General features: G+C 36.4%; 1 protein-coding gene across 1 annotated transcript; it reads left to right on the top strand.

The window, feature by feature from the left end:
* The first annotated feature begins 368 nt into the window (after nucleotides 1-368).
* hfm1 (helicase for meiosis 1) lies at nucleotides 369-21,033 on the top strand. Its single transcript, XM_055032732.1, has 40 exons — nucleotides 369-451; nucleotides 2,388-2,542; nucleotides 2,635-2,750; nucleotides 3,591-3,879; nucleotides 6,153-6,490; nucleotides 6,969-7,010; nucleotides 7,120-7,190; nucleotides 7,262-7,394; nucleotides 8,355-8,506; nucleotides 8,611-8,688; nucleotides 9,054-9,209; nucleotides 9,301-9,501; nucleotides 9,945-10,033; nucleotides 10,150-10,193; nucleotides 10,477-10,578; nucleotides 11,509-11,654; nucleotides 11,779-11,873; nucleotides 11,998-12,131; nucleotides 12,353-12,400; nucleotides 12,941-13,021; nucleotides 13,106-13,197; nucleotides 13,314-13,420; nucleotides 13,535-13,582; nucleotides 13,663-13,760; nucleotides 13,856-13,990; nucleotides 14,148-14,233; nucleotides 14,724-14,807; nucleotides 15,830-15,987; nucleotides 16,061-16,164; nucleotides 16,447-16,608; nucleotides 16,808-16,873; nucleotides 16,971-17,095; nucleotides 17,663-17,745; nucleotides 18,275-18,372; nucleotides 18,672-18,755; nucleotides 18,979-19,278; nucleotides 19,670-19,733; nucleotides 19,839-19,941; nucleotides 20,094-20,233; nucleotides 20,815-21,033. The coding sequence occupies exons 2-40, from the start codon at nucleotides 2,472-2,474 to the stop codon at nucleotides 20,858-20,860; spliced, it is 4,569 nt and encodes a 1,522-aa protein (XP_054888707.1). The 5' UTR covers nucleotides 369-451; nucleotides 2,388-2,471; the 3' UTR covers nucleotides 20,861-21,033.
* Nucleotides 21,034-22,011: the final 978 nt, after the last annotated feature.

The following is a 22,011-nucleotide window of genomic DNA, read 5'->3' as shown; positions in this document are numbered from 1 at the left end:
TTTGCGACTCAGACGTTTCCCTGTTCACAGCTGGGAAACTGCCAATAAGGCAAAGACAGGAGTCATCTTCCAACAGGAGAGTTGATATTGTACCACCATCTGCCCAAGGTTGTCTTTTCTTTGGCCTTTGTTGTTTTTGCGACCAGCAATTTTCCTGTCCAGTCCTCTGTGGAGCGATCTTTCCTGGGAAAGACGCGATCACTCACTGTTAAAAGCACCACTGCGGTTCACAGACCGACCTGTTTCACAGTTTTCACATGTAGCGCTCTGGTAGCATCTGAAGATAAAACCTGTCAAAAACAAAAACATGCAAATGGAAATAGCTACTGCGTTATATGAGTTCAACCTTCATCTGCTGGAGAGTAATACTAACAGAGAAGGTCAAGGCTTTTGCTCCAGACGCACCTAACAATGTTGGAATAAGTACGGACCTATATGTTTATTGTTACAGGTATGTATACAAAGATTATTTAGAATGCATTATGTCGTTTATTCAACCAACATTATAGCGTCAAACTGGGCTGTTAAACTTGAGAGTTTAGAAGCTGTCAAAGTGCGTCACACGGCATTGCTAGCTTAGGTTAGCTAATGACCGAGGAGTTTTATTAAATAGTCAATTTAATACTTATTAAAATGATTCATTGGCGCTAAAAGCCGTATAAACACCAAGGTTGTTCTCAAACTTATAACAATACGACAAATACGGCCCAGCTAGCCTTTCCGTCATCATGTTGAACATTGAAACCGTTCAACTTGGCTTTTTAATGATGTTGTTTTATGTCAAAAAAGAAAATAAAAACATATAGTTTACTATTGACATTACTTGACTGATTGAAGGACATGTATTAATTTCAATCAGAAGTTAAAGGCTGTTATTTTTTATTTTAAGGGGCCTGAAATTGTAAGGTTTAACCATGACACCAAAATCTAATATGGCTACCGGCATAAAAATGGTGATAGTTGTGGTAAAAATTATATTTTGTGTGTCACTAAATTATGTAACATAGTTCTTACCAGAACATGCTGCTTCAGTGTTTTGAAGTATAAAGCAGAGAATATATTGTTAAAATTGTGTTAGCTTGCTTTGCTAATTGTGGTTTATCTGATCACAGAGCATAAGGTCATGACAAAAATTAAGATACCTCATAAAAAGTATCGTAAAAGAGTATTTATTGTTATTCTTTAACATATTGGACCTTTTTAATATCAGTTGTAGCAGTGCTTGTATACAGTTGCATACAGTGTATGCAATATAGCCAAGCCAAAGACAATAGTTTTTTAAATCTTAAAAATATGGCATAAATTAGAACAAGCTAGCAGTTATCACAACTTAAAATAGCTAAAGGCTTGAATAAAAGATTATTTAAAAAAAATAATAGAAGCAACGGTTATTACACTTGTTGCTTTAAGAAAAGCACAGTAATTATTGAAGTTTTGAAAAAAAAAGTTAATTTGTTTTTATTTTTAAGCATGTGCTCAAATGAAATTCTACAAATATTTTGAGTGCTGATTCTACTGAATGTTATACCTTTTTTAAGCAATGTTAAACCATTTAATTTTAAGTCTTTGATATACCTTGATTCCGCTAATACAGATTTACATTTACAATACTAATTATATGAATATATGAATGTTTAAATTAGAATTTCAAGAAGATCAATTTGAGTTTTTTAGATTAAATATTAACATGACTTTTGGATTTTATTTTTGCTTGTTGAATTATATGAAATGCATTAATAGCTCATAATTTAATACTAAATCTAAGCATAAAATTAAAGTGGAAACATGTAAGGAAAGACAGTAATTATAAGAAGGTTTTGTTCTCTGAAACACTAATAAAGATTTTTCTCTAATGATAATTTTAACATTTCTGACATTCCACTTTTTAAATAAAATATAAACATAACAGATATTTTTTTAACCTTCATAATAATTTTTACATTGTTGTATTGTTTTGTAAGGAGTCTGTTTATTTACCATTCTTCTTGATTGAAGTCAAACAATTTTAAATCTAAATCTGTCAGAGGTATAATCATTTTGAGCTTAAATGTAGATAAATGAAATTATTATTAATTGATTGAATAAAAAAACATTGCCTGTTGTCATAATAGAGCACTTTTCAAATATGTAGCTTTTTTTTTTTAGGTGTGTTCTTACTTTTTATTATTAACTTCATATTAAACTATTCAAAAATGTATTGGATCTGTTAAGTGAATAGCACAAGAACATAATGGTAACTTATTGTTTGATGCTTTAAAATGTATCTATTTAAAATGTATCTATTTATGGTGTATCTATTTATGAGCTTCTAATTGGTCTACATTTAAGGATAAGAGAAATATTTGTCAGTCTGTGGCATGAAAACTTTTCCTTTTTTTTTTTTGTAGCCAGACTTCTGTCACCAGTCCGCAGGCTGACTGATTAATTTTCTGAGGTTCACATTTAAAAGACAGTCTGCATTACCTGGAGTGATGTTTGATGCAGATGACTGCACACTGTCCTTGGACAGTCTGTTTTTTGAGAAGCCCACTGTACAAAAGGTGTAAGTAGAGATCCACTGCACAATTATTAATTATTGTCCACTTTCCGGGGGAAATTATCCTGTTTTTTTCCCCCTGACTCTTATTTTGACAGAAAACCATTGCCTCTGGAAGGCAGTCAGTGGCATATGGATGCACCTCCACCTCTTACACATATCCCAGCCACTCAGGACATGCAACAGGAGGCTGAATCTCTCTCTGCCTTGTACAGTATGTAATGTTTCTAATACACTGCTTTATATCTGACTTGTAGAAGCCCTGAAAGATGTGCTTTTCATTTCTCATGCTAATAGATTTGAAAGTTCTGCAGTTGAGCTTCACTTGATGTTTCTTCAGTTGTCAGAGGCATAGCATTATTGACACTTCCAGCTAAATTTCTTCTTGTGGTGTTTTCGGCACAGGGCACCCCTTCAGCTTATACAAAGTTACATTTGGTTTTAACATGTGTTCCATGTTTTGATTACCTAACAGTTAAAAGTGTTAAATTCAAGAGCTGTTAGTTTTGCTAGTAAAAGAGATGCTGGGACAGCAGAAGCAGCTCATACTTAAAGTGCTAATAACAAGACTGTAGACTTTATGTAATTTTGCAACAATGGAGAATAACAATATTCAGTGGCAGTTTCAGGTTTGGCCACCATGCCAAATAACTGCTTAGAATAAAGATGATGCCACCAGTTTGGCGGTATTTGAGATATTTACATACATAATATAACTATCAATTAAAATCTTAAGTCATGATACGTTCTTCAGCCATTTTGTGACTCCCTAACTGGACATGATAAAGTCATGACTGTGCAGGTTATGAGTCAGCCATGCTTATTATCATGCAAATATCCTTCATTTAAAAAAGTGCCGCGGCACCAGCTGGGTCAGCGGCTGAAAAATCCCACAGCCATATTGTGATGAACAGTTTGCGATTGTTTTGACCAAAATACACCCGTGATGGAAGCAGCTGAAAACGTTGACGATTGTATTGTCATCAACATTTTCAACATCATGTCCAATTGGTCATGATTTGACATGACCAATTTACTACTTATGTATTTTCAGGTATCACACAGAAGCCCAAGACGTTCCAGCCTCCTTTTAAAGGACTCAATGCCTCTTTGTCAAAAATCAACAGTTTCTCCAGTTTTAATGATGAAGAGAGAAGATTTGAGGAGACTCAAGGTCATTGCACCAGCAACTTCAGGGGAAATAGTGGTTACTCTGGTAATGACGGGTTGACGGATTACCCTGAGGGTAGTTTTCTGAGTGGTGGAGGTGGAGATGAGACCTGGCTGGACTCTTGTCATGCGGCTATCAGCAGATGCTTGCCTGCTCTACCTTTAAGAAGAAGGCAAGTGCCATTCACTTATCAGAATTCCATTAATTAAACTGGACCAAAGAAGCTACTGCCATTGTTTTCTGAAATAATCACACATGAATTGTTGTATGTGACTGCAAAGTGATTGAAATGTTTAAGTACACGTGGCCAGTGTCCATACACAGCAGGTCAACAGAGTTGGTCTCCACAGCGGGCAGATACAGACCATTATTCAGGCATGCCTTACCTAACAGGATTACTGTCTGCACCTACAGTGCCTTGCTAAAGTTTTAAGGTCTATTCTCATTCTGTTTTGTTCCAGCCACAAGCTTGAATTCAGTTTACTAGGATTTTTATATGATAGAGAAAATAAAAAGAACTGCACATAACCCTTTTAAAATGTCCTGTGTAAATATGAAAGCGATATACAATGACAAATCATTCGAAAACATTTTACAAATGTAACAAGACCTATATAAAGAAAGAAAAGCATGCAAAAATTCAGTTGCATTAGATTAATACAATACCTTTAGATTATATTTAGTTGGCGTATACTCGAGTAACTTACAAAACAAATGAGCATTTTGACCCTATGATATTTTCTACCTCCAAGCATTGATGGACAAATATCAAAGTTTGATGGATTTAATCATGGTAGGTGATTTAATTCTGTGTGATAAGATACATTTTGAGTTGTTTGTAATTCTGACTTAAATGACATGAGATGGGAAAATTTGTTTTTCATCTAGTTGCATAATGATTCTGCACACTAATAGTTGCCTAATAAATGTGCACATATATTCCCTATAAGGAAACTAAAATCACACTTTTACTTCATGTTTGAGGTTAATTAACATATTGGATGAAGCGAGAGAAACTATGCACACACAATTTCCTTCAGCTCTTTTGACATGGCTGTTGGTCTCGTAGTAGAATCTATTATTAGTTTCTCTCACATATGTATATCAGATATCTGCATATGGATGTGGGGAGAAACATCCATATATGTATCAGTTTTTCTATATTTTCTCCAATTATTGGAGAAATGATTTGAGAAATGATGGAAATTTCCCTGAGTCGTGGTGTACAAATAGGTATGTGCTGTATAATGCAGCTCCAGTCTTCAGAAGCCAGTGTCTTGCAGATGTGTCACTGCTCCAACACAGCTGACTCATGACTAAATTACCTCCTCAGGATCTCATCAGGCTCTAGAGGGGCTTGGGAATAAATCATTCATGATACAGAAGTATCATGAATACTCTGCTTCTACAATGTGTTGCTTAAGGGAAGCTAAATACAAATGCACACCGTGCTTTTTAGATTTTATTCAATTTTCTTTTAGATTTGTAATTTTTTGTAGTAATTTATGTTTTTCTATCCAACAAAATCAATTTATCTTGTGGTCATAACATTCCAAAATGTATTTGAGTTCAAAAAGTATAAATACCTTTGCACTTTCACATGCAAAACCTCTGTTTCTATGAAATGGATATATAGTCTCAATAGACTGACATTTTTGCTTGAGAATTAAAATAATTTTAACATCATATAAATAATCAGACAGGATAAAAATTCAATGTTTTAAATTGAAATGTCTTAAAAGCTCGGATTTCTTCAATATGTTTGTTTTATTCAGATCCACAATGGGTTGCTTTTCTCTATATATGTGGATTTAAGCCTGTCACAATAACAAATTTTACTTGACGATAAATTTTGCCAGAAGCTATGTGGATAAACAATAATATTGTTGTTCTGAGACCATTTTCAGGTAGCTAGTACAATAGTAATAGCATAATAATGCAAGAACACATTCTCAAATATCAATAATCTTTCATTTCTAATGAGCATTTAACACTGGAACTGAAAGACATTTTAAATAAAAAATTAAACAAAACAACAGAAACAACAAATAACATGAATTATGAAGTCTCTGCAAACAAAATTGTCCTCCAAAAAAGGACTTACTGAGACCAAAGCACCAGACTGAAGACTTTTGTCCTCCAGTTTTAGGTAGAAAGAGAAAAACCAAAAATCATTCAAATGAAAATTATCGACCTTGTTTTAATTTATTATACGATTGATTGACTACATTAAAATATCTTGCTGATTCCTTAAAGTAGGCGTGCTGTAAATATTCTCAGAGTTTTGCAAAAGAACACAAGAAGGTGTTTAGCCGTCCTCCATACTGGTCTTGCAGGACCAGTATGGACGCCTGAACGCTTTCCCCCCTCAGCAGTAGTCGTCCTTCCCCCTCTACCTTCCTGCTCTTGCTTCAGTTTCTCTTTCTCTCCTTCCACACTCAACAGCTTGTTCAGGAGTCCTGCGCTAAGCGGCGCAGGAGATTTGTCGACCAACGTCGCCCTCAAGTCTCTCAGCGGGAACGGTGGAGGTGGCGGCGGTGGCGGCGGCTGCGGCGAGAAAACATCCAGACCTCAAACTTTTCTCAGCCCGGTTGTCATGGCGACAGTGCCTCCTGCTCTCCAACTACCACAGGCTGCTGTCGGTAAAGTGGCTCCCCCGTTCTCAGGCTCGTCTGTGGCGAGCGTGCGACCTCTGCAGCAGGCGCCGCATGCAGAAACGCAGGACAAGGGTGCAAAGAGAGCCTTCGTTCCACCCATGACTCCTCAACCGCTGCACATACAAGGTTCTGCTCAACACTGATACACTCACTGTTTATCAAATAATACTCGTAATGATAAGTATTCCCATTACTGAGTGTGGCAGAAGCTGCCATAATGTGTCTGGGTAAGATGAGGCGTTATAATGTGAGCTCCCTTCATTGACTGGTTCGCTGTAATGAAACCAACTGGTCACTATGTGGTGACCACTTGAAGCTGCAGACAGTAATACTATGGAGCTTCTGAACTCACTGATTCTTCAAAGAATAATATTTGCATTTAGTTTGACTCATATATTTTATTAAAATGTTATAATTGATAAAATCTACTATTTGATTACATAATTATTTACTTGAATCAAGCTTCTACAACTAGCTGAAGAGTTACTTTGAAATTAGTTTTTTTTTTCAAGTGTACTAAGCCAGAAACACTTGGTAAAATTTTGTGTTTTGCTGTGCAATGTGGCTGTAAGCAAACATCGTCTTTGGTTTGCTTCCATCTTAGGATCTTCTGGCTCTGAAGTTCTGCGCCCCGTGTCAGAAATCCGTATCCTTTCCTGTTTGTTTCATGTACATGAAGACTTTTAGAAATTACCTGTCCACTTCTGAGCTACACTGGAAACAAGTGGAGTGATTTCCTGAAACGTGTAACGCAGCAGTGAAATTCAGATCCATCTTTAGCGAGTTCCCCTTTTTCAATTACGTCCAATCCAAAGCTCTGGATGATGTGAGTGTTAAAAGAAACCATACAAACATATTGCTAAATAAGATAATATTGTTATAATTCTGTGTTTGCAGGTTCTTTACACAAACAAGAACTTTGTAGCCTGCGCTCCCACTGGATCGGGGAAAACGGTTCTGTTTGAGCTCGCCATCATTCGCCTATTAATGGAGAGCCAGGAGCCATGGAGAGATGTCAAAGCTGTGTATAGTGAGACCAATATATAGGGCAATTTTCTCTATGGTTGGATCTGATTGGTTAAAAATATATCCAGCACATCAAATACTGAAAGCTTGGAGTTTATTTTTCTATTCATGAAATAGGCTAGGCCACCAAACTCCCACTACTTTTATTGTATAAACGCACCAAGAAACAGCATAAACCTTTTTTTTAAAGTTTAGTGACAGTCAAGAAAAGTTAGTATGCTTTAAGATATGAATTAGAACAATTGCAATTCTTCATCTCCTGTTGTGCTCAGTCCTTAAAAAACAAAATTGTTCAAAATGAGAATCAGCAGGTCAGATGTAAAAAAATAATATCAAAGGCCTCGACCAAGAAATGCCTGATCGGTTCAGGCACACAACATTATTGTAAGGTAAGGTAAAGTCATTTTATTTGTGTATCACATTTTCAGCAATAAGAAAATTCAAAGTGCTTCACATGACTGAAAGGAAATACAAACAAAATGACAAACAAAAAGAAAGAGCAAAAGAAGAAAAAGAATAATAATGTTGATCTAAAGTATAAAAACTAGATACTCCTGCTCAGGGTTGCTAGATATGTATAAGTAAGTATCACAAAGGCCCAATTCCTTTTCTGGATTTGAATAGGAGTCTGAAAAGTTATTGCTAAAGTTGTTCTCCTGGATTCTAAGTTTGTTCTATTCCCTGTTCTGAGTTTCTAAATAAATATTTTGCTGGATAAATATACCAGTAAGCAAGTATTCTCTGGACTTTCTAAAATGCTCTAAATTTGTTAGAGTAATTAGTACTCCACAGTTTCTCAGTAATAATATAATAATAATAATGATAAAAGCCCAACCGTTTGCTAAAATGAAATAATTGCAATATAATATTTTCCTGTGGGATTTGTGTCAAATTGCAAAACACATATAGAAATAAAATGATAGATTTGTTTCTGGTGGGCAGATTGTGTGTTTGTTGTCCCCAGTGGCTCCCATCAAAGCGCTCTGCAGCCAGTGTTATGACAGCTGGACCAAGAAGTTTGGTCCTCTGGGGGTGACCTGCAAGGAACTGACCGGTGACACAGAGATCGATGACTTGTTTGAGATTCATGACTCCCACATCATCCTGACCACGCCTGTGTGTGATGCAACTCAAACGAGAGCACCAAAAGAAAACCTCTGATATCTAAAACCATTGTTGTTTCCCTCAGCAGTTAAAGCATTGCTGTGTTTGGTCATTAGGAGAAGTGGGACAGCATGACAAGAAAATGGAAGGATAATTCTTTGCTGCAGCTTGTTAGACTCTTCCTTATTGACGAGGTCAGTATGTAATATCACTTATTTCACAATGTGCATCACTTGTAAAGATGAATAGTGCCTTTTTATCTGCTAGTTGGTGGATGATCAATATCACTATTGTAATCTCAACTCAGTAAAATTGGATTGATTGTGTTGATTGGCAGCCTGTTTTTGGATGTTCATTTGGGTCGAATCTCTTACCGAGGCATAATAAAAAAAATGGAAAGGGTTTGAATACTTCCTGAAAGTATTGTATCTTTCAGAAATCTTTAACTGCATCTATTATTAATAATAGATGCAATAAAAAAAAAGATTTGGTCAACTTCCTGTTAAATCCCAGACATGTTTCTGGTTTTAACCAGCATAAACAAAAAAAGTATTTCCAGGTTCATGTAGTGAAGGATGCGACCCGTGGCGCCACGTTGGAAGTGGTGGTGAGCAGAATGAAGGCAGTGAATTCATACAGGACATCTCAGAACCCAGATGCAGGCATCACAATGAGATTAGTGGCTGTGTCGGCCACAATCCCCAACATATGTGACGTAGGTGTCACGAAGAAATACGTTCAGTTAGAGATCTGTCTTGGCAGCGTTAGTAATCTGCGACTGACTTCAGAACTGCTTGGGTTGATAGATAGCTGACTGGCTGTCCAATGGGAGCGAGCCGGCCTCCTATCTGAGTCTGGATGAGAGCCACCGTCCAGTAAAGCTTCGGAAAGTGGTCCTGGGATTCCCCTGCAGCGGGACACAGACAGAGTTCAAGTTTGATTTGTCACTCAACTACAAGATGGCCAACATCATACAGACGTACTCTGACCAGAAGCCTACACTAGTGGTAAGTGGAGCAGGTGACAGTTAGTTAATGCTTTTTGCGTTTTCATGTAATCCTTGTGTGGCAATGTAAAGTAAAGCAGTCTGCAGAGGGAAAATATAAAACTCACTGGTTTTATGAAAAATTACCAAACTAAATAGAACATAAAGAAAGAGGCAGAGCCACTAACTATTGTGGATGAGCAACTGTGGAACTGCAACTTGCAGATTAGTGAGGAAACATGACAAAAATATTTCCAGGTTCATGTGGTGTAATATTAGGAAATATGACTGCTCTAGCCTTATTAACAATTGTGTAAATTAAAAAACACGCAGTTTGTGGTCCAGTGTCGTAGTTATACTTAAATGACTTTATAGAAGGTGGCAATATTTTTTTTGTTTAAAGGATTACTGCTCCCCTTTTTCTGTTTACTCTTTCTTTCATTTTGCGTCTCTTGCGTTTTGTAGTTTTGCTCAACAAGGAAAGGAGTTCAGCAGTCGGCTGCAGTTCTGGCCAAGGATGCGCGATTCATAATGAGCTTTGAACACAAGCAAAGGTGCACCATTCAGATGTCTTTATGTGGGCGAATCATTTAATAACAATATGTTGTAGATTTCTTTAGAGTATTACAGGTTTCTCTGCTGTGTTTATGAGATCTTATTGACTTTGCAGGTTGATGAAATATGCTAACTCTATTCTGGATTCAAAATTGAGAGGTAATGCACCTTGCAACATGTTAAACCAAACATTTGGGAAACTATTATATGCCGATGCATAAAAGTAGTAATAATGCAGTGTAGTTGTATTACTTGATGGCCTATTTAATTAGTACCGTGAATTGCTCTAGAACTGTCTTGCTTAATAACGATCAACTATTTGGTCAAATAACCTATTTTTATAATAACTCAAAAGTGAGACGTAAACTTGTTAAAGTCTGGATCATCTGACAGAATCCACATGTGTTTAACTAAAACATTTTATGTTAATCTTTTGGCCCAGATTTGATGATGTTAGGAGTTGGTTACCACCATGCAGGCGTTGACTTGTCTGACAGGAAGCTGGTAGAAGAGGCCTTCACCCTGGGGGACCTGCCTGTCCTGTGTAAGAGCAAATACAAGCTCTATTGAAAAACATTTTATTATTGTCATCACTCAAAAAATAGTCACAGTGTCTGTTTTGGAAAATAACTATGCCAGGAAATTACCCAATATTTTTTATAATATATTAATGGTTAAGATAATTGCATCAAACCACACAGTTTTTTTCATTGGAGTTCAATGTACTTCTCTTCCTTCTCTACAAAATGATGAGAAAACGTCAGTATGTGGGTACATTTTACAAGTATGTTTAAAATTGTTCAACCCCACAACTAAATTTGCATTTTAGTTGCATCTGACACCTTAAAATTGACTTTTGTCTGTTTAAGAAGCTCCTACACTTTCCAGCATTTCATCACAATATTACTTCTCCATGATTCCGTTTACAACAGTTTTAGAAATATTGGGCTGAGAAGTAGTTCCTATAATGTGCTCAGCCGATCTGCAGTTTAACTCGGTGTTTGCTAATTGATGCTACCACTAGTCTGGAGGAGCAGAGTGGGGGAGTCCGGAGGGAGGGCTGCTCAGTGGGGCGAGAGCTCAGCTGGGGACTAAAACTTTAAGGTGGAGCTTTGGGTAAATATGCAATGATTTGTAGGAATAGGCATCCCCGAATGGTTGTCACGGGGATTAAACAATTTCTCAAATCAAAGCAACACTCTAGGTATGTCTTTGATGAGTGATAATACAAAAATTCAAAAACAATCTTTTGCAAGGTACCCCCCCTTAAAAACCAACAGACTTGATGTAAATAATCAAAGCGTTGAGAGATCAGGTGTGGTCCCAGGCTTATGAAAAATAAATTATTTGCTTAAACTGTTATTATGTAATTTCTTTATTGTAAACACATGGACCAGTTAGAATTTTGTCCACAAAGCTAATTGGCAGAGAAGGCTGAATAATTTAAGGTGCCCTGCTGTTTGTGATGTCCCAGTTACAACCCGGACTCTGGCTATGGGGGTGAACCTTCCTGCTCACCTGGTGGTCATCAAGTCAACCATGCAGTACGTTGCCGGCTCCTGTGAAGAGTACAGCGAGTCTGACATCCTGCAGATGATTGGCCGGGCAGGGCGGCCTCAGGTAGCAACACAGTTAAAACTTGAGGGACACTTTCTGTTTTTTTGTTCTCATTACAATGTTTATTGTTTTTTTTTAATACAATGACATTTTACACCATCTTTCTCACTGCATTTAAACCCCTCAGTTTGATACATCCGCTACTGCAGTGATCATGACCAAGGTTCACACCAGAGAGAAGTATATGAAACTTATGAATGGGATAGAGATCATTGAGAGCAGGTAGGACAAAGAGATGCCTGTTCTTATTCCCCACCCCTCTTTTTTTCTTTTTTTTTCTGTCCTTCTTTCCTGCAGAAGTATACCCACAGTACAGATAATATTATAATACGCTGTGCTCCTGTAGCTTACACAGTCACCTGGTGGAGCACCTGAATGCTGAGATTGTTCTCCAGACCATCAGTGATGTCAACATGGCTCTGGACTGGATACGCTCCACCTTCCTGTACATCAGAGCCCTTAAGAACCCGTCACACTATGGTCAGCCCCATAAATTCAAATCAAGTGAGGAAGTGCCTTTGTGTGCAAGGCACTTCCTCAGTGCCTTGCATACAAATCCTTTTTCTCACATTAAAATTTGGGATGCACCAATCCACTCTTTTTACTTCAGATACATATACAGATATTGGAGGTTTAGCATTAATACAATAAAAATAATAAAGTATGACGGTTACGCCTTTATGTTCTCACTTTCTACTCAGGTTTCTCAACCAACTTAGACAGATATGGTATTGAAGCAAAGCTGCAAGGTGAGCGTTGACTGATCAATAACCTGCAAATACAATTATGGAAAGCAGGGACAAAATAGATATTAGCAAAATGCTAACAGTATTCTTTTAGTCAAAGATAAAGGTTGAGGTAACACTTTATTTGAAGGGCGTGCATAAGACTGATATGACTGTCATAAACATAACAAAACACCTTTAATGAACATGAATGTTCATGACCGTTGTCATTAAGTGTCATTTGGTAAATAATGCTATTTTTAATTTGCATTAAAAATAACACTTTTAATACAAAGTGTCACTGCAAAACTGGGACCAGATTAACACTTTTAATTTGCTTTAAACGTGTCACTTAAAGGAAAGTTGAGACTTTTGCAACATTTTGCATCAAAAATGTCAGTATTTACCGAGTGACACTTAATGACGACTGTCATAAACATTCATGAAGACTTTTTCATGTTCTTTATAGGTGTTTTTTGTTATACTTATGACAGTGTCATGACATTCTTATGCACACCCCTTCAAATACAAGCTTACTCAGTGGGATTATTCTGTCTTTTTCAGAACTGTGTCTGAAGACCCTCAACTCTCTGTCGGCCATTGATTTGATCACTATGGATGAGGATATCAACATCAAACCCACAGGTGGAGAAACATAGTATGGTAAACTTTGTGCTTTGAAAGGAGTTTCTATGTTTTTATCTGAAGACGCTTCTTATATTTTAACAGAAGCTGGCAGGTTGATGGCGAGATACTGTGTAGCCTTTGAAACAATGCAGCTGTTCAGCGGAGTAACCGGCACCGAAACACTGCCTGACCTGGTAGGCTCTCTGTGCTACAGGAAAAGAAATCCACATTCTGTGTGCTTTGGCTTAAAACAGGACTTTTGTCGGTGCAAATATTTTGAGAGAACACTTTTACTAAATTTTGTGCGCAGGTTGACCTGGTGTCAAAGAGCAAGGAGTTCAGAGACGTTCAGTTGAGAGTAAACGAGAAGAAATCCCTGAACACCCTGAACAGAGACAAGAACAGGGCTACCATCAGGTCAGACGCCTGTGAAGGATTATAAAATATCGCATCAAAACATGTTATTGATGCGATGTATGCCTCACCAGTTACAGTAATAGCAGCGTTAGATTGTTGGATGTATTCTTTTAGATTTCCACTTGAGGGAAAGATCAAAACCAGCGAGATGAAAGTGAACTGGTCGGTTTGTTTTGGTAGAATATCATATAAAAGTGTTTGTCTCAAGAACATTGATGGTTCTGATCCATATTTTCTTGTAGCTTAATTCAGGCTCAGTTGAGCTCTATCTCAATCCAAGACTTTGGTCTTACGCAAGATACTGCAAAGATCTTCAGAATCGGGATGCGCATTAGCAAATGTGAGTTTTATATAAAAAATGGCAAAAAGTGAACAGTTTCTTTTTCATTTCAGAGGCGTCTTTTTATAACCTACCTTGTGTTCTCTTCTCAACAGGCCTGTCAGAGTTTCTTACTCAGCAATCTAAGACCGGATTTTGTGCTGCACTTAACTCTCTGATCTTAGCTAAGTGCTTTAGAGCTAAGCTGTGGGAAAACTCACCTTTTGTTTCCAAACAGATGGAGAAGATAGGTCAGCGTTTCGACACACTATGCATCATAAAATGGCTAAATTCAAGACCACATTATTAAAATATATTATAACACTTCCCACACAAGGCATTTTTGTACCTAAATATCTGCGTCATTCACTTAAACTTGATGTTTTTCTGTGTCACATCGTGCTTCAGGTTTGACTCTGTCAACTGCCATGGTGAATGCTGGCCTCACCAGTTTCAGCAAAATAGAGCAAACCAACCCGAGAGAGCTGGAGCTGGTCAGCCACGCTAACGTTTTTACTGGAAACCTCTGACAACCATGCACTATTGTGTGTTTCACTGCACTATGATATACAGACACATTCAATAAATTTGAATATTATTGAAAAGTTCATTTATTTAAACTTAAATCACTATGTGAAGCACATTTTATAGATTAATTGTAGCTTTTCTTCTGTTAGTTATGATAATTTTACCACAGGCAGCTAATACAAACAGGACATTTAAAATTAGACATCAGACCAATAAAAAATAACAAAAACATGTTTAATAGAGTAATGTGAGCTTAATGAAAAGTATATTTAGTACCTAATTTTAGGATGTTATTTTCAGCTCTTCGTTTGAATGCACTTTCACATTTTTTGGATTAGAATATGACTGTTAGTTTAGTGACTGCTTATAATTGAAGTTCTTTTCATTTGAACCGTGTTTTGATTTTAACCTTTTGCCTCATTTTCTGCCAATAACAATTTTTTTGTCCCAATGCAGATTCTTAACAGACATCCACCATTTGGAAGCCAAATCAGAGAATCTGTCGTCCATCTTCCAAAGTACGACATTCACCTGGAGCAGGTGAGCCTCACAGCAACAAGAATCAGAAAAGCATCTTTGTATTAATTTGGATCATTTTATGTTTTTAAAAGATAAATTTTCTGTCCAGAGTTTCTTTTCTGTTTCATTACCAAACATTTTATTAAAATTCTCTTTGTTCACTTTAGCAAAGACAAAGAAAGCTGTAGAATTACTTCAACTCCAAGTTTAGAATCCAACATGACTGCCTCCACATATAGAATGTAGTGATAGTTGTTGTAAAGTCTAAATATGATTTTTTTTAGATTTCTGACTTAATAAACGAGTGGCATACATTATTATGAACAAGTTCAAATAGAATAGAATAAGCCTTATTGGTTCTCAGCAGCAAAGTGACAGCAGGCAAATTGTAGCATATAGATTGACACAAAAAAAAATTAATAACAGCAGTAGGAATAACATACTGTACAGTAACGGCAAACATAAGACATAAAAATACTGTTCAGTTATTAATAATTGCATTTTTGTTCCAAAGAAATTAAGTAGGAGTAGGATCATTAAAATAATGTACAAAATGTTCCCTTTTTTTCAACAAAAACAATAGGCTATTTAAAATAATTGAGAAAAGAGTTTGGGCATGTGGCATTTTTTTATCAGGCTGTGTTTGAGTAGCGGTTAGCACCAACATAAATAGCAATTCTCACTGGTTTTTGACTTGCAGCTAGAACACACTGAACTCATTCGCAGTTCCAAGCTCTGACCTTCAGGCGAATCAGATGCAGCAATAAAACATGTCTGACTTTAAAACATGTCTGACTTTTTATTACCGAGAAACTTTTTGTTGTTGTTTTGAGCGACAGCTTTTAGTTTGGTTTAAATATGACTTCTCGGCGAAGATAACTAAAACTGAGTAAATAGAGAACTTCCTTTTAACCCCTGTTCCCTCCTTTCTTACTGAACTATTCCATTTTGATTACTTCAGAATAGATTTCCATCCTACACTAGTGATTTCAACATCTGCTATCGCCACTCTTCTATCTATAAGTTTCTTGTTTTTTTTGTAGCTGCCCAGGTACAGTAGTGCCACAGCTGAGATTGTGGTAAAGGTGACCCTACAAAACCAAACCCAGCTGCTGTCCAGGAGAACAGCTCCAGACCATCACTATGTCTCTCTGATCATTGGCAACTCTGAAAACCAAGTAGTCATTCTTCACAAACTCAAGTGAGAAACATACAAAAACACAACTGGAGTTTAATCTGGTCCAAGAAGGGCTTTTTCATCTCTGTTTCTTCAGGGACTCGTTGCTGCTGAAGTCTGGCAGCTGGACCAAAAAGATAGATGTGCCAAAGGCTTCCCTAGAAAATGAGATCAGTGTCAACCTCATCAGCTCAGAATATGGTAAACTATGGAAATATCTTTAGATACATTTATGCTTAGAAATATATTAACAAACATTTCAAAAGTCTTTTTCTCTCACATGTTAGAGATGAGAGTTCATTCTCATCTCGCAGTTCATTCATATCAATCTGTAATTTGAAAACATTTATTTTGTAGATGAAAATTCAGTGTTGGGAAGTAATTACACTTAGTTTTTTTTATTTTTTGGGGTAAAATGCAGAGTTTTATTAAAACAGTAGAATTTTCAGAGCTCGTTAAACTTGACTTTGTCGTTCTTTGCAGTGGGTTTGGACATCCAGCTGAAGTTTCCTGTGTACTACTCTGCCGCAGCTCAAAATCTTGGGACTGAAATTCCACAAAGCAAAACAGATAATCTTGTTGGACAGAGAGCTCAACGCTCCCACTGCGCTGAGACTCAAAAAACCTCATCTGGAAAGAAGCAAGGCAATATAAAGCAGCTTAAAAATGATGGTTTTGGTTGATGCCATAAGGTAAAATAGTTTTTGTTCCTTACATCAACAAAGAGAGCTGACTCTTTTTTTTGGTGTGTGTGTGTGTGTGTGTGTGTGTGTGTGTGTGTGTGTGTGTGTGGTGTGTGTGTGTGTGTGTGTGTGTGTGTGTGTGTGTGTGTGTGTGTGATCAGACTCAACCAGTAAAAGACAGTGCAATCATTTCTGCAAAAATAAGAACCTCTGTGCTCATGACTGCTGTGAGTAAAACATATAACTTTTTCTGTTTACTGTGTCAGTAATTTGCGTGTTTCCTTTTGTCAATTTTGTGTTGACCCCTCTGTATTTCCTCCTTAGGTAAAGTAGGTCTTGCTGTAGGACAGAAAAGGTCAGCCAACCATGAATCCAGCTTCTCCTCTTACTTGGAGGACCTGAGGAGCAGGTCTGACTTACTTGCACAGACCCCAGTCAAGCGCCTTAAGGTAGACAAGAAGATTTCTGTAGTGCCTCTCTGCTTCAATGTTAGTCTATATAATAATCATAGCTTTACAACTTGTTCTGGCCATTGTTGTAGCTTTTCTGAAAGACTTTTCAGAGTTCGGTAATGAACCACTCTTGTACTTTAAGTTCAGACAGATTGCAAGGTTATGCTTTTCTGTCAATATTTATTTCTCATTAAGCATTTATTACCGGCTTATGACTCATCCAGGCCTAAAAATACAAGTGATCAACTGTTGTATCAACACAGAAAGGAAAACATAGGAAAGAATATAGAAAGGCATACAAGATATAAGTGTAAAACCCAATGCAGTTATCAATTAATCTACTGATTAAAAAAACATAAGTTGGCACATTCTTCAGATTTTTCACTGATTCTGTTCATTTTTGTTCTAAGGACAATCCTTAAATACAACATCTGTATTTCAAAGTTCATTCTATCAAGGACCTTGTATGTGTGTTGGTGCAAACGCCTTTATATGTAAAATATTAAGTTTAATATTGCCACATATGTGCTTCATGTTGAATGTTTCATGTTTTGTGATCAACAGATAAAAATGAGTGAAGAGTCTCCGTCTGTCAACATGAAGAAGTTTGCTTACAAACCCAGAGAAACGCTTCCCTCTGACTCCTGGTATTTACATTTCATTCATTCATTCATTCATTCATTACAAATACAATCCATCAGTTAGGTCATTTAGTTCAGCTAGTTTTTGTAGCTAAAATGCTAGCTTGTAACATATTGGAAAACCTTTAGACAAGAGATAAAACAATAAAAATAAAAATTGGTACACCCAATATATTTCATCTTTTATTTAGATATTTACATGTAAAAAGTTGAATATTTCAAAGAAGAAATGAGATCGTTGATCTACTAGACAATATTTTTCAGCTTTCTAGTAAAAAGGTTAAGTGTCCCAACTTTTTTTTTCTGCTTTGACTGAGACTTATGCTTCCATACTGTGCAGCTCTAGCAGATCTGCATTTCGTTTTGTTTTTGAAAATCAGATTTTCTCATTTCATTTTTCACAACACTAAGACATGATCCCTAGCTTTTTCTGGCATCTGTTTGATGAAAAGTTGTGGCTATATAAATGCTAAAACAAGCATCGTGTGAGTAAACTTTGATATTTTAAGCTTTTGTTCTGTGTGTTTGTGTGCAGGCATGCAGGAAATGGGTATAAAAGTGGAGAAACGGAGCTGACAGCTGAACGCTTTGCTGAGCTGCCTGATGTAGTTTGTCTGGAGGATTTTGACAGAGGTAAACAAGCTGCAACATTAAGAGTACATTAAACTCCACAAGCCTTTTAACACAGAACTTGAGAGATCCATCAGCCTGCAGATGATCATCTGCTGTGGCCAGTCTTTGGCCCTCCTTGTAAACACAAATAATAATAACCACCTTTCAATGTTTGAAACTCAAAAATGTTTTAGAGGTTTTAGGTGAAAATTTATTCCTCCTTTTGTTTTCTGACCACAATGGCCCACCATTGTACTAACCTGATTTTGACAGCATGCATTTATTTTTTTTGTTCTACTGTCCTATTGTTTCTTTTTCAGATTACCGTTTCCATGCAGAAAATGGTCCTGATGGAATGGCAGAGACTTTCCAAACTTCTCCTGCAGCACCAGCTTATCATCAAAGTACAGCGATCCATGTTCTGCATAATTAGTTAATTTTGTTTATAAATATGGCACCTTCTGTGGCATGTATGTTAAGTGCCATATGTTTTTTCTCTTTATAGTAATTAAAAAATAACTTGCTTGTGATGTAGAAAGTTGAAATCTCACGCTGCACTTTTCTAGAACTCTACAACTATATTTTATTTTACTTCCTGTCTGTTTTCTATATAATTTTTCTGTCCAGTTTCCTCAAAGTGGATGACCCTGAAATCCGGCTCGGGCTCCAGACCGCCTCCGAACCAGATCAGCACAGTCAGCTCAGCTTCATCGGGCTGGTCTACTGCGGTGCCAGAACAAAAACACCCCTACAAAAGTCCTTCATCTCTCCAAATACCAAGTGTCACCTTTGACCTGGGAAATGAATGGGATGACTGGAGAGATTTTGATGATGAAAACTTGGTGAATGCCAGCGAAACATCACCACCCCCATGTACAAGCAGCTTTCAGCCTCAGGTGCAGCAGCATGTTCAAAACAAGACATCAGGTAGTTACATTTTAAGTCAAATTTAATTGGAAAATTTTTTTTAATGTTATTTTATCAAGGCTTTTGTGTATTTTATGATCAATAAGACTTTTGGAATATCTCTCCATTAGAGATACACCAATAAATCTTCACCAATTTTCTAAATTATGGGAGATTGGAGAAGGGCGCACACTTGCATGATTAACACTAGTGACCCCCTTTCACCAACTTTGCTACTTTGTCTCTATATGTAGCAAATCTTCAGAAAATAAAAAATCAATATAAACCAAAATTGTTATGATAAATCAGGCTTTTAAAAGATCAATGATAGGCCAGAAAACTCTAATCTGAACAACCCTCCTTTCCATAACTGTGATGACTATATGTTTACTTATGGTGTATTTTTTGACAGCACCAGTGCTGCTCAGCAGCTCACAAGCAGAGCCCTGTATGACCACTTTCACTACTTCACTGAGGTCAGACTTCAAAAAAGGATTCAATCTAGCCTCTTATTACAGCTGAATTTATAACATAAAACCACACTTATCTAATAACATCTTTCAATTTCATGCTTGTTTTAGGTCAACTTCACATCCAAATCCTGAAATCAGGAAAGTTGGAGCCTCTTCTATCAGTCAGTCATTCACACCACAGAAGAGGATTGCACTGGACTGGGATAAACAGGTGTGAGCATGCTGGTTGTCCTTCTATTCTTTCTGTTTGACTTGCTAATTGAACGTGATCTGAAGTGCCGACGTTGCTTCTTATTGTTGGTGTGTTGTTCTTTGTTGTGGGAGTTGTACAGTTATTGTGTTCTTGTCTTTCATTTTGTGTAGAGACCAAATGTTTTCAGTGATGTTTTCAATGCAAAAACACCTGAAAAGCTCCCAGCACATACTCTGGGTGGACAGGTTAGCAGAAGGTTGAATTTCTTCTCCACAATGAATGCAACATTCAACCCAGCTCTTCATGAAAGGTAATCTGATCTCACTGTTTATCTAGGGATGTCCCAATCAGGATCTGTCGTCCCAAGTGTTTTAAGACGGGTTATCATCAGCATTCATTAAAACTGTGTAAATTGACAGTGCAGTAAAATCAACTTGATTAATTTTATCTGTATTACATGGTCGGTATTAATATTGTGACTGTATCTCACCTAACAGACAATAAAGTTCCAGATGCTACAGTCTGTGCTGTCACTTTTTCTTGACAGCACCAGATTTAAAGTATCAAAACTTTTCAGAATCAAATCTTTTCATTACAGGGAGTCACTGTTTAGTAAAAACTAAATAATGTGTATAGTAAAACTAAGCTATGCCTTTGGAAAAAAATATATACCTAGTTTCTTTTTAATAATAAGTTGTGTAAAAGTCAACCAGATGAGTTGATTGGACTGTAGTACACCAACAACAAGTATCCAGAATTGCATTTTAATGAGGGCTCTGATAGCGATTGTTTCTGTGACTGGGACTTCTCTACTTTTATTAAGGTGATTTTATTTTTGCATGATTAATATATAATTGTATTTTAATAAATCTTCATGTTCATTACTTACAGCTCAGAGGAGGAAGCTTTCCTTGGCATATTTGATGGTATATTCTAGAATATACTATTGTCTAAGAGATCTGTTACAGTTCAGTGTTCAATGCTAAACTTTTATTCTTTCACAAACCTCTCAGAACTGTATTGGTATATTGAGTTATATTATATGTGTTTATATTAAACAAGTTGTTCCTGTTCTATTTGTTGTAATGAATGTATTTATGCTTGCTATTAAATAAATCCTACGTTAACTTGTTTATTTCTTGAATCGTGGTTAAATAAGAATGAAATTAATAGTTGCAAAAGTGAGATTTTGTTTTTCTTTTTACTAGAAAAGGTTCAAATTATGTTTTCATTTGTTTAGACAAATTAAAGTCATATAGCAGTAATGACAAGTACATTTTTCAATTTTTTAAATGATTTTATTTTGTAAACAAGTTTTACATAGCCAAACAGTGACAAGAATTAATAAAACATTCATTAATCGGAGTAGAATTTTGGAAAATACAAATGTTTGCTTAAATAAAAAGCAAAGGTCTATCTCATAATTTGTGACACATGTCGGTTTTACTTTTGCTTTCTTACAGTAAAGATAAGACAACGAACTTTAATTATTAGGAAAAATTTAAAAAATCTACAAAGTTTTATATGGTTTGTGCTTTTTGTGTCGACCAGAAAGTATTTGTAAAACTCAGCACTCAGGCCATCGATTCCGGGGGATTTGTTCATTTTGAGACGTGAGATGGCGTCCTCAATCTCTTGTAGAGAGATTGATTCATCACAACATTCCCGTTCACTATCAGAAATTTGACTAACTGATAAATTGATCATCAGGGCATCAGCTGAAACTTGACAGAAGTTAGAGAGATGAAGAGATTCATAGAAGGAACTACAATATCTAGCTATATCATCAAGGTTATCTGTAACAGCATTGTTAATCTTTAGCCTGGTAATAGAGTTATTGATCGAATTATGTTTTTCTAGATTAAAAAAGTAATGAGTGTTTTGTTCTCCTTCTTCTAACCATTTTCTCCGTGATCTAATGAAGGCTCCTTTACTCTTATTGATGTAAAAATGATCCAATTTAATTTGTAATTCAGTTAATTCTTGTAGCTACACTAAATATGTTTATCAGTGATTTCAGTCTGTCATTGACGCTTCGCGCAGACCACGTGATTTGCGCTGAATTATCGCGAGATGTCTCACGTCACT

The sequence above is a fragment of the Poeciliopsis prolifica genome, unplaced genomic scaffold (assembly GCF_027474105.1).
Source record: "Poeciliopsis prolifica strain line A6 unplaced genomic scaffold, Auburn_PproV2 SCAFFOLD008, whole genome shotgun sequence".
NCBI lineage: Eukaryota > Metazoa > Chordata > Actinopteri > Cyprinodontiformes > Poeciliidae > Poeciliopsis > Poeciliopsis prolifica.
The sequence above is the reverse complement of the archived record's forward strand: the minus strand, read 5'-3'. Positions and strand labels throughout refer to the sequence as shown.